General features: G+C 39.6%; 1 protein-coding gene and 1 long non-coding RNA gene across 2 annotated transcripts in view; both read left to right on the forward strand.

The window, feature by feature from the left end:
• LOC109712547 (fatty-acid-binding protein 1) overlaps window positions 395-13,719 on the forward strand; it is a 32,422-nt gene continuing 19,097 nt past the window's right edge. Inside the window, exon 1 of the mRNA XM_020236154.1 lies at window positions 395-815. Within this exon, the coding sequence (XP_020091743.1) occupies window positions 446-815 (370 nt within the window). The 5' untranslated portion in view covers window positions 395-445. The remainder of the gene's footprint in view (window positions 816-13,719) is intronic.
• On the forward strand, window positions 824-2,869 carry LOC109712548. The gene is made up of 2 exons (XR_002216871.1): window positions 824-2,586; window positions 2,692-2,869. It is a non-coding gene; the product is annotated as an uncharacterized LOC109712548 (long non-coding RNA).

The raw sequence follows: 13,719 nt of genomic DNA on the forward strand, positions 1-13,719 counted from the left end.
CGAGGGCGCGCAGGACAGAGGCGAGGCGGGCCGCCTCCGCCTCCGCCTCCGCTGCTCTCTTCGGAGAGGGAGAAAAAAAAAAAGAAAAAAGAAAAAAAAAGAGTCGAGACGCGGCCTTGATGAGGTCGAAGGTGAGGGAGGGTGCGCGGATGAGGGTGAGGGCGCGCAAGACAGAGACGAGGCGGTCTGTCTCCGCTTCCATCACTGCCTTCGTCATCCCCTTCAGAAAGAAAGAAAAAAAAAAAAGAGAGAAAAAAAAATAAGAGTATTTTAGTCAGTTTTTTTAAAATTTGTTCTAAATTTGTAAAATCTAAAAATACAGGCTATTTTTGTAGAAGCTGAAAACTAATATATTTTTTTTTTTTTGCAAATTGGCTCTTTTTCTTTATTATTATTTTTTTTCGTTTTGTAAACGGGGCTGCCGATCGAGTGCGTGCACGTGGTGATGGTGTCTCTCCGCCTCCCCTTCTCGTTTCCTCAGCCCCCTAGGCCGCCCCGCCGTTCCAATGCCGCCTCCCACTCCTTCCCTCCATCCACGGCCGCCGCCGCCGCCGCCGCCGCCGCCGCCGCCGGTGTCGCTTTTGGCCTCGCCATCTTCGTCCGAACTGCGGAGCCATCGCTCGAGGGGCCACCGCGCGGCGCTTCGCCTGCGTGGGCGTCGATTTCCCTCGCGGACGCCCCGTCGCCGACGTCGGTGGAGCCGAAGAGCGGCGCGGCTTTTCCCACCGCGCTGGAGGATGGCCGGCGCCTGCTCGGAGTCGGGCTGCGAAAGACCAACATCTTGGGCCTCAAGACCATTGACGTCTACGCTTTCGGTACTGTCCTCGCCCATCCCATCCCCCCTTTTCTGTGCTGTGCCTGTGTTAAGACTTAAAAGACTTTGGCCAACCGTCAGATAATAGAGAATGGTCACATCTGGGCTTGAGACTATTTGGTAGGCTTAACACATGAACTTGAATTAAATTGAAAAAAAAAAGAAAAAGAAAAAAGATTAGGAGCCTAGCAGAATACGAATCCAGAATCTCTTAGTCTTTAGGCTAAAAGTTAAGATAAATAATTATTTTATATAATTCTAATTTCAAATCCCACTAGCTGCTTAGTTTTTTCTAATTTTTACTCGTTTAATTCCAGTCCATGTCTTTACCCTATTAAGGTCTAATTTTGTAACGTGGTGGCTAAAAACATCATTTTTATACTATAGAAGGTTTAAAAATTTTAAAAACACTTTCAATCTTTCCTTCTCCAATGCTCTACAATTGCTGGTGCAACTGCCGCCGGAAAAGCATGTAGCCACATGCTTTTCTAGTAGCGATTGCAATCGCAGTTTTAGTGTAAAAGAAGGAAAAATTGTAAGCACTTTTGAATTTTTTTACTCTTCCATAGTATAAAAATAATACTTTTTAGCTACCACGTTACTAAACTAGGCCTAAAAGTTCTTGGAGTAGACTTTCAAAGAATGGTATTATATTTTCAACACTAATATGGTATGTAGCTCTAAGACCTCTCAATTTTAAGAATAGTACTTTTTGCTTTGACTTTTAAAGAACAGTGTTTTAGCATTATATTTTCAATACTAATATGGTATGCAGCTCTAAGACCTCTCAATTTTAAGAGGTTCTGGCAATATTATCTGCTATTAAATAGTGTAAATTTATGTTTGATGTCTTTACTGTTAATATTTTTTGTCAGCTCATGTGGCGTGGTTTAGCTAATATCCACCGTGTGCATAACTAGGATCGTCAGAGCATTTTGAAGCTGTTTTCTGTCGGTTGGTGAACATGCTCAAGTGCTGTTCATTCAGTGTAATCTCATTGGTTCCAATTTTCAGATTCATTCTGAAAATGTTAGTTATGTCTATTCTGTTTTTGACCTATCGTTACTGATGCCTAATTCTCGTCCTTTGTTTTTCTTGTTGTTTTCACTCATCATACCAAATCATTTGGATGAGTATACACACTGCTTCTTCTGATTGTGCTTTCTACCTGGGTTCTCATCATACCAAATCATTTGGATGAGTATACCAAATCATTTGGTTTTCTTCTGATGTGATCGTATCTTTGCTAGTTTAGTCTGTCCGCATACATAGCTCGCGCTATTTTTTTTTTGCTTTTTTATTTTTCTTGAGAAATTTCCAAATTCATCCTCTTCATCCACATAGAATCCTGGTTTGTCTACAAGTTTTGTTCGTCAGCTTAATGTTTCTTGATTATCCTAAGTGTGTCATCTTTGGTAGCCTTTAATCTTCCATTTCAGCAGAAAATTGACCTTTTTCTTCTATAAGATGGCGATCAATGTTATGAAATAGGATGATGTTGATAATTTATTCAATATCAAACCGCGGTTGACAAACTTGATATTTCTAGTTCTCTACATGTGGTCTCTTCCTTTACAGCTTTATCTCCTTTTGTCTCATTTTTCTATTTGAGAGTCTAAAACTGCTATTTATGAGCATTTAACGTGCTTCTGGTCGATAGCATTGTAACCAATTTGCTTTTCCTTTCGTAGTGCAATGCCAATGTCATACTTCCTCCATTGGTGGTGCATTGTATCTGAGTTTGCATGTGTCTATATTACTTGCATCTTTTGGTAATTTCTTCTCTTCTGTCTGAATAGCGCGCCCATTTTATCCTCTTTGTATGCCATTATGGTAGAGCCTATGAATATGATGTGTGGATGGTTCAAATATTATAGGACATGGATTGATCTTATTGCTGTCAGGAAATCCGTCTTGTATGGCTTCTCTCAGAGGAATGGTTGGCCTCCGCATCCTGCTTGGAAATAGGAAAAAATATGTATACTGGATTGCCACGATTAGATCGATGGACCATTATGTCGCTTCACATTTATTTGATTACTTTTTATTTCGTTATCCCCCTTACCATCTCAGATGTTTCACAAGTAACTTAATGCTTTCGTAGCTTATTATTCTAGGCAATAATCACGTTGAACTTAGTTGTGGTGGTCAAATTGCCTTTGCTATCATATTTTACTAGTGAAGGCCCGCGCTTCACGGCGGTAAATTTACGCAATTTCTAAAATATTTTGAATAGACTATTTAATATTATTTACTGAAGTTGGGATAAAAGTATATAAAAATATATTTCTATGTTTCCGTTGTTATCATTTAAATTTTTAAATTTAAGTTTAAAATTTTTAAATTTCAAATCTAAATTTAAATTTTAAACTTCAACATTTTATATTATTTAAAATTTAAATTATGTAAATCCTAAGATATAATATTCATTCTAATCTCATCCTAATGTAAATCCTGAGATATAATTCTTATTCAATATCAGCTTTGCAAGTTTCCATCCAATCCCTGAAGCCTAATCTCCACTTAAATTTCACAATTTCATCTTAAAGTGTGCCCTTAATTTAAATTTTACCATCAAAATTTCAATTGCAAGTAAGGTAAGGCTAGCATTGGCCCCGTTAAGATGGCAATGGTAGATCAACAAAGAACCTGATTATTGCAAAACAAACTTAAGGGACTAAGTTGTCATAATATAACCTATGTGAATGAAATTGGGATCAAGTGTAAGACTGAGTAAATTTGTAAATAAATCTAATACAAATATGAGCCAAAGAGTAAAAGAGATACTTGAAACTAACCGATACATAAGCAACCACTAACAACCAATAGGAAAAAAAAAAAGAGCAATCAATTCATTTAAAGAATTAGAAAACATGGGAAATAACATTTAAAAAATAAGTAATCTGAAAACCTGAAAATAGTTTTTTGGTTTTAGGAGGGAAGGGGGTAGTGGTTAATGCGGCCAAAAATAGCAGTTAACTATAAAGGCAATTTCAGGAAAAGACGAAGGAAGCAGGGCATGAATACTTCAGTAGTAAAATAGCGGTTCAGAATTCGTACAAAACAATATAGGAAAAATAAGTGACATGAAAACTGGAGAACATGTAAATACCTATATGAAAATATCACATTAGTCAAGTAAATAGTCTCTTTGACAAAAGAATAATCTAGTTAATGTGTTTTCATAATGCAGGAAATCAATTCTCCTATACATGATTAAACTATGCACCAATAGAGCATAAACCATTAATATCAAAAATATAATTTCGCATCGTGATCGTATAGATACCTATCTCAATGTGAGCCTGTTGAGTTCGATTAGGACAAATTGAAATTGTTTAGCATGCTCCATTGGATGAAAAAATCAGCTCAATCAATTAAAAACTATGCCACAGAGAACAAATCATTATGAATTTGTCAGTTTATTGATGATGTACAAATTGAAACAGCTTGATCGGATTTACATTATAATAAGCTGCGTTACAAATTTCATCCCTAATCAACAGTTACACTCTCAAAATTCACCTTAACCAAGCTTAAACTTTGAGGGCGTCCCACGATTCCGGGTTGAGTCAAACTTGGTCCCATCAATAAGCGTCCGAGTGTAATGCACTGCAAAATTAATCAACACTCAAAATCAGGCAAAAAACACACCAATTGATCAGACTATTTCTGATCTCTTCCAACCAAATCAATCTAATTAGTAACATGATTTTGAACCTAGTCCATTTAGTAAATACTCAATGAATATTCTCATCATTTACATAGCAAACCTGATTCAGTAAATCCCATTATACAATTGAGAGCAAAGATGTTAAGATTGTTCACGGATTGTGCTCCACCAGATTGAGCTTCTAATAACATAATAATAGAGTTAGTCAAAAACCTACTTAATTTCAAGATATCGTGAGTTTAATTCTTCAAGTTTGGCAATTATTCAATATTATTCACTGTCATTTACCAATGTGACCAACATAATATATAGCAAAACAGGTAAGCAAAACCTGAACTGAACTATAATATATTTTTCTTTGAGAACCCCACAAACCAAGCATCAGTATGTTCAGCCCAATTATTTTTGGCCTAGCACCATGAAAGAGTTGAAGTTCAAACTTACTTCCAAAATAGACTATCATCTAAAATTTGTTCGGAACTTGTGACATTTAAGGAGCAGGCCATGAAGGGGGAGGTTGCAGGCATCGTAGTAAATGTTGGTAGAAAATAGGAGACCTCATAGGAGAGTGTCTCTTATCATCATCGTCTTACATTTAGAGATTGTAGGGAGTAGCAATAGAACTAAAGGGAAGAGTTGAGAAATAAGTAACATGGGAACTGAGGAATATGTAAAAGCATAAATTCGAAAATATCACAATAGTCAAATAAATAGCATGTTTGGGATAACATCTACCAATTATTCAGTATTATTCGTATCATTTACCAAAGTGTCAAGATAAAAATATATTTTGCTCAGACTTTCCTATGAATTGAGCGTCATTATATTTACTCTGAGCCCTCTGATCAATGCGAGCCCAAAATATACATCACAGAATCAATGCGAGCAACTGGTTGCCCGTAGACAGGCCATCCGAAGTTTGCTCGTCATTAGTTAGGAAGAGAAGCACGCCTTCTAATTATTGGAAAGAATCCGACATTCAAGGGAACGGTCATTATAGCAGGTGGCAACCTTTTGCCATTCATAGGAAAGGTCATCACAGCAAACAAAAGAGAGAGGGTATGAGCGGCTTGAACTCTCTTTGCATGGATGTAGGTAGGGAACCGGATAGCAAAAACAAATATATTCCCCTATCTTTTTAGCTTCTAGATCATTATAATTTATTTAAAATTTTATTTACAAAGTTAACTTCATAGCAGGAATATTGACATCAAACAAAGCATAATGTAAAACAAATTAGTACCCTTATGTATTATTCTATCTTAGTATGTATACGCCTCACTAAAAGCAGACCCAATTATCAACTGGAGGAAAATTTAAATGGAAAAATAGCTTACACAGTAATTACCAAAAAAAACTACAGTAATAAATCTAAATAAATATGTGTCGTCTGAAAGAAAAATGTCTTGAAAAATATCAGCAAATCATGAGTCGAGAGGAGGAAAATAGGCCTCCTTATGGACCTAGAGGACATTTGAAGCCAGTTGCGTAGGGATTATCCCTTCCAAAGCTATTCCTTTTCTTTCATCTATCATAATTGCCCCAAAAAAATACATTCAAGAAATTAGTATTAATTAAAGAAAAAGGGTATTACAAACATAAATCTAAATAAATTTTTGTGGATTGAAAGGGAAAAGGGAAAAAATATCAAGACAGTATAAGTCGAGAGTTGGAAAATAAGTTATAGAATACCAGCAATAGGAAAACCTGGAATGAAGCCTATTCCTTCTAATTCATTTTTGGCCTAAGAGCAAATGAGTTGAGTATGTAGACCGGGCCCGCCTCTTTTTTCTTTTACCCTCTGAGTCATCACTGCTGAAGAAAAGAGTATGGAAAGAATGCAAAAAGCATGCAATCCCACACTATGCAGAATTGTTATGGAAGTTTCCGCTTGTTCCAAGACAATATTTTCACACTTTGCTCAAGAAGAGGAAGAAAATGAGCAGGAGCATAAAGAAATCAAGGAAATCACGTAACATTTGAAAAATCACACTGCATTAAAGGACTGGGACAAAAGCGAAATGATAGCTAATCGATCAGTCAAAAGGCAACCAGGTAAAATGGTTCTAAACTCACAAATAAAACAAAAGCCACAAATAAAACAAAAGTTCTCTCCTAAAATTTAATGATTGAATATCTTAAGCAATCAAAATAACAAATAAAACAAAAGTTCTCTTCTAATCAAAATAAGCAAACTATTTGATAAGTTTTTTATACAAACTGTTTGATAACTACAATCGCATGAACCCAAGAATAATCAAAATAATTTAATGAAGAACAAAGTAGATCGCAGGAAAAACTTATTACTAAATAACATACAAAAATTCAAAAAGCTAAGAGTTACCTATCAATAAAAACTAAGTACATAAAGGACAATTACAAAGTAAGGAGAGATTCAAAATAATGTGAACAGAAAATAAAGGAGCCCTGTACCTCCCAGATAAAATTTAGGGTATTTTGGCCATGGTTCTTATTAAAACTATTTTCAAGCTGTTTTATACCAGGTCGGTTTTATAGACGAAGGAACACCATGCCTAATCTTGACATGATCTCGATATGATTTCCAAAATCATCTTGCAATGATCTCAATATGATTACACCTAAAATCTGCAATAAGAAAGTTGGATTGGCAATGCCTGTCATAAATACATAGTATTTGGAGCAGTCGATTACTGAGAATGATTAATGTGCAACCAGAACCATAGCCGAACACATATAGCTGCAGTCCCCCACAAATAAGTACATAACCAATAGCCACCATTGATAAGAACAATAGGAAGTGGTTGCCTATAAGTAGGCCATCCAAACTTCTACTTGTTCCAAGGCAACATTAAAGGAGCCGATAGAACTATGGTGCAGGTTAGAAACAACAAACAGCAACACAAATTGCCATAATTGCATTACATTATAAACAAAAAATTGCCAAAGTTCTCAAGTATGCAAAGAAGGCCCAAAAAAATTGGATGGACCAGTTAGATTCCGACAAAAACTTGTATGTATAGAAGAATCACCAATTGACCAAAGCAAAGATTGGCATTTCTAAAAATGTTTGGGTTAATTGATGCAATTTAGAATTCTGAATTCCGATTTCAGATTACCGCCAGGCATTTCAGAATTCAGCTAGGCAATTCAGAGAAGGCATACAAAAGGAGTTTTATGTGATTTTCACACACCAGAATTTAGCTAGATAAATCAGAATTCAGCTAGACAATTAAGAATTCAGCTAGGCAATTCAGAATTCCATGAGGAATAAGATAAATCAGAATTCAGGTATGTCATGCCCCGGGACAGGCGAAGGCCCTCCCGGTAGCGGGCCCAGACCCGTCATATGTCTACACATATAAGGCGTCTACAACAAAAGCGGAAGTAAAGTAAGTAGTAGAACAAATAGCATAGTGATAACTAATGATATCAGAGCGAGTAAAGTTCTATCATCTAAACCAGAGTAAAAGAAACATAACTAAACAATAAAAGTAGCCATAAAGTAGTACAATACTATCTCCTCAAAAGGAAAACAAAGATCCAAAAGAAGGGTGGTCTCTATACATAAACGGGTACAACTCACAACCTCTCACAAAATAAAACCACGAGAGGTAGACCACCTATCAAATCGTCCTCGAAGGAAGCTAGCTCGAAGCAACTCCCTTCCCGCGGTCCCTAGCCTCTCCCGGCGTGGAAGGCTCTGAAAGAAAACATAAAACAGAGGGCGTGAGAACTATAATTTATAGTTCCCAGTGGGCAATTACTGACCTCAGCTCAGTGCACCACTAGGCCCCAAAGAAAAGGGTAAGTCTAACAATAAGAGTAACGAGTAAATTGCATATTAGAAAGCATAATAATTAGGATGCTAAGCTACAACTTGCAATTAAACATGGCATTCCTAATGCGACTTTATCTTGTCATGGATATATATGTTCACAAGTAATATCATGCTTTACTTTATACAGATATGAAAGTAATACTTGGTCATGACTACAATGCATATAAGGATGCAATAAACAACATCTCCTAGCATACTACATGTATGTATGAATACCCAAATGTCCACAACTATGCTAGAAGTAAGTCCAAGTAATCCTACTACTACTCTCTGACTAGTAGTGTTCATAATAAACTCAACACCGTGTCGATTTCCATTTCCAATTAAGGACCTACCAAAGGTAGTCCAGCTTGTGCCGCCTAAGTGCCTGTGGTAGCCCGACATCCCTACTCTTGGAATGTGTCTGTCCCACTCGACCCCGTAGGCTTCTCAATACCGCACGAGCGAACATAGGTCGCGTAGGCTAACTCCGGAGTGCCGGCTTGTAGGGAGCGACCCTCACAAGCATGTGCGAATGAGCACAAATGGCAAACAAGCAAGGTCACTGTCTCAAATACTCTATCCGCATGTCTCTAACATGGCAAGGTCACTAGCATCCCAAGGATCTAGCCCAATGTCTCTAAGTGATGTCCCAACACTCACTTGCTTAGTGCCTCTTTATGACACTTAAGCATCACACTGATCAAGCTCAATTCTTGTTCTATGTTTCATTTAAACATTAATACTAATGACTACTATAGCCCGGGCCCAATGCCTCTTTATGACATTGGCCCAATTCTCAAATAGTCCAAGTTCTCAAGCCCTCTCTAGGCTTCTAAAATTCCTAATGTCCCAATTGGCATATAGGTTAAATGCAAGAGAGCAAGATCCGTTTTCATAATAGGGATCATGGTTCCCAATCATAACTAGAATGCTAAGTCTCACATGCATGCACTCTACCACATAGGGGTCTAAAATTTCACTATACATAATATATGCATGTTAAGCATTCTAAAATTCATATTAAATACATTTAACATGGAAATGCATGAATTTCTATTTTACGAAACATATTTGCCAAATATGAGCATTTCTCATATCATAGGCTAGGTCAAACCCACCGAACCGTCGCGTGCTCCTTCGATTCGCCGAACGGAGTTGTCCACGAGTCTCAAAGTACCCTAAAAGTGATCAGCGAAGAGATACGAGGGCATTACGACCAACCATAAGATCAAACATTAACCTAGAAGCAAAAAGGGCCAAAACTCACCTCAAGAGAAGAAATCTCTTCCAAAGCTCCAAAAGAGAGCTAGAACCCTTCCAATCCAAGCCCAAGGAAGGTTCTAAACCAACTAATTTGGGTCCAAAAGCCCTAGATCAAAAATGCCCAAAAATAAGCCCTAAGTATCAAATCTAGGGTTTCATCTCAAAAACTTAGCAAAACAAGATCTAGAGGAGGGAAATGAGCAACCAACCTCCTTAGAAGCTCCAATCCTAGCTCCAAGGGTGAAGATCTCCTCCTATGCAAGCTCCAAGACCAAGCTCCAAGCACCAAGGAAGAAGAGAGGGTGAGGAAGATGCTCCAAGTCCTCTAAAAGCTCTCAATCTTCTTCTTCTTCCTTCCTTCTTCTCCTTCTCCTTCTTCTTCTTCTCCTCTACCAAGGGTGTGGAGAGAGTTGAGAGAAGAGAAATGAGGAGAAGAGAGGGTGGAGGGGTCATATAGACCCTCTATTGTAACAAAATCCCGAGAGGCCCCTCAAAAATCCAATATTGCATCAGCCCGGTCTGGGCAGTTTTCGCCCAGAGGGACCGGTCTCTCCCCAGCAGGGACCGGTCTCTCGCTGCGAACCCGGAAAACCAACGTTCGGGAACCGGTCTCTCCCTGCGCGGGACCGGTCTCTCACTGCGAAGATGAGCTCGGGGACCGGTCTCGCCCGCCAGGGACCGGTTGCCTCAGGGCTGCCGCAACACTGCTCACTGGGGGACCGGTCTCTCCTTCCAGGGACCGGTCCCCGAGAGTAAAAACTCTCAGGACTTGTCCAGAATTCCAGTTTTCGAACTTTTTAGGTCGAAAAATATTCTACAACCCTCCACCAAGTGTGGAAAAGCTCGAAATACATCCAAGCACTCGAACCTCGCAATTTGCAGAGGTCCAGTGTGTTACAAGGTAGGTACTTAAGAATTCAGCTAGGCAATTTGGGATTCCATGAAGAATATAGGGAAAATTAATATACCTTGCTCACAGTCTCTGTCACGCCCCGTGCCCCGCCTATTTGGGCGGGTTCGGGTACGCCGACAGACCGCCGAACGGACAGAGCTTCCCCTGTACGTCCTAGGCGTCGCAATTAATACAATTACAAGAGGTTCCAAACAGGAACAATATCCAAGCAAAAATTGCATAAGGAAGTATCAAAAATATAAAACATCTAGCTATTACAAGCATTCACATACATGCTTTTACATCTCGATTACAATTCTTTTTTTTTTTCTTCATCCCAATGCAATCTGAGTTATACAAATTTATTACAACTTGATATATTTTGTTATTTCATTTCCTTTCCAACCCTAAGCTAGACCAACTCAGGGTACCGCTATCTCTGGTCTCTGGGGTTGGGCGCTACCTATGGAGCTACGCCCTCGCCTCGCGCCGCTAACGTGCGAACCTGTAATACCCCAAAACAACGTGGGGTGAGAACCAACTCCATGATTCCCAGTGGGTACGGCCACCCAAGGGAAAAGCTCGACCAACAGGCCCGAAGGAGGCAAACTGCAAGTTACTTTAATAAACAGATAGATACAATATCTAGATTATGCAGCTAACAATACCATGTTTTGCCTCACAAATGCAACAATGCCATGCTATGCAACAATATACTCATGTAATCATGCAAGTAATGCAAAAACTAGTAGATCACCCAATACTACTTTCTATCTCATCATCTAGTTCACATCAAACTACTCTCTAAGGTTTCTATTACCCTAGATCCATTTCATCTATCACTAGCCTTTAAGGTTTCCTCTACCTTATCCAAGCTAGCTACTTGACTCTACCTCGAGTCAATCAACTGCGGAGTACCGCACTCTGTCCGGCTCGAGGTGAAGGAACCCTCACATACACCTCGGCCTTAAATCCACTCAACATATACTATGTCTAATTATGGTATGAATGCCAATCCACTATGCTATTCATGTCATTACCCAATCCACCTAGGCTAACCCGCCTAAGATCTCGAATCCTGTAGGTGAAGAGCTACCCCGTCCTTGTCTCACCCAACTCATAACTCAAAGGTCATAGTAAAAGAGCTACCTCGCTTTTGCCCGACTCAAGTCTCAATGCCAAAGGGGGAGAGCTAACCCAACTCACAATCACGTCTCGTAGGTGAGGAACCGCTCACTTAAAGTGAGAATCTACTCACTCACCCAAGACCGTCTGCGGGACCCAAAAAGGCTATCCCTCAATCTAATCTCAAAGGGGAGGATCTGCTCACTCGCCCAACTCTCAACATAGGTGCCACAACTCAATCTCAATCTCACAGAATCTACTCACTCACCCGACTCACAATCACGTCTCGTAGGTGAGGAACCGCTCACTCAAGGTGAGAATCTACTCACTCACCCAAGACCGTCTGCGGGACCCAAAAAGACTATCCCTCGGGACCTAAAAAGGCTATCCCTGTAGTGTGACAACTCCAAAGTGCACTGCTTGTGTGGAGCGACCACCTCAAGCTTTGAACAGACTATGTGAGCTCGATCCAATCCTCGTCAATTGAGGATACCCTACCATCTAAGGTTAACAACAACAACAACACTTTAGGTTCTCTTACCCGAATCATAGCTAGGGAAATCCACCTATCCCTATGTTCAATGCCGTAATGTCAACTACACTAAATTCTCATGCAATAAGCCACAACTAGGGAAACTCACCTATTCCCTATGTTCAATGCCATAAGTGTTTCTTTACACTATGTTCAAATGCCACTCACCTAGGTTTAATCAACAATAGGTTCAACACCTTTATCACATAACCTAGGTTTAACTAACTCTAGGTTCAATCCTCAACCTATGTTCCTTAAACTAGGTTTAATGTCATTCTACCTAGATCTTGATTCTAGGTTCACTTGTTGAACCTATGTTCACGACACTAGGTTAATGCCACTCGATCTATCCTAGGTTCACAACACTAGGTTTAGATGCCACATGCCTATGCATAATCTAGCAATAGGATAACATTCATTTCTATACTCTAGCATGTTCTAGTACATGTTAACATGCATATACATCTAGTATACATTTTCATAATGCTAGTATGCCATTATAATCTAGCATGTATTTCTCAATGCATCTACATGTAATTATCCACTAGCATACATATTCCAATGCATCATTATGCTATTATCAACTAGCATGATCAATTATCGTCTATTATGATTCACATGATGCTATCATGCATACATATTCCCCATCTAGCATCTAAGTTCACATGCATAGGTCTCTAAACCAAGTAATTAGATTGACATGCATACGATTCCATCTAGCATAATCACAATGCCATTGTATCCATACATATGCATCAACGAGAACTCATAGTCCACTTTGACATGTAGGCGACCTAGTCGCTTCGGTAAGCACAACCCACCTGTTATCGCGTTCCGATTGCTCGTAGCAACTTGCAATCGGCCTCCCTCGGCACCCGCCGCCCGGTTTGGCCCGAACTCGCAATTGCGCACCAACTGTGCGCCGCTTCGTAGCCCCGGAAATTATAGGTCTTCGATTATGTGCTACGGCGCTCGGCATCCATTTTCATAATTTTTGGACATCACTTCGGCCCTCCAGGCGGAAACGAAGCTAAATAGTCCTTTCTTCAATATCTTCGCACCGGCTCGACGAATCGCCGAACCGACTTCGCCAACGCGTTCGTGTACCTAGCAATTAGGTTTATGTAGGGTTAATTTAGATTAAACCCTAACATTTACAAAAACCCCCTTTTATGAGCCCTAGATGCTACACAACCAAGAAATCACCATTTCTTCTCATGATTCATGCATTTATCATTTATTTGGCATCCTAGGATTCATCTAAATCCATTTATAGGGTATAAAAACCAAGCCCTAAGAGATCGACCATTGTTGCTACCAAAGCTTACCTCTTAAGCTCCTCCAATGGTGAAGAAGGAGGTGAAGAAGATGATAGCCCAACTTCTTTGCTTCAATCTCCTCCAAATTCCTCTCCTCTTGATCCACTTCTAGAGAGAGAGAGGGAGAGCTTAGAGAGAGAGAGAGATGTTTGCTTAGGGTTGAGAGCAAGGTTTAAAGTGCTGTGGCACGGGGGCGTGCCGTTACAGCCCTGGCACGGTACTGCACGGGCACGCTTGCGTGCCGACACGTGGCACGCTTGCGTGCCGACAGATACGCACGACCTCCTACTGGCACGCTT

The sequence above is a fragment of the Ananas comosus genome, linkage group 7, assembly GCF_001540865.1.
Source record: "Ananas comosus cultivar F153 linkage group 7, ASM154086v1, whole genome shotgun sequence".
NCBI lineage: Eukaryota > Viridiplantae > Streptophyta > Magnoliopsida > Poales > Bromeliaceae > Ananas > Ananas comosus.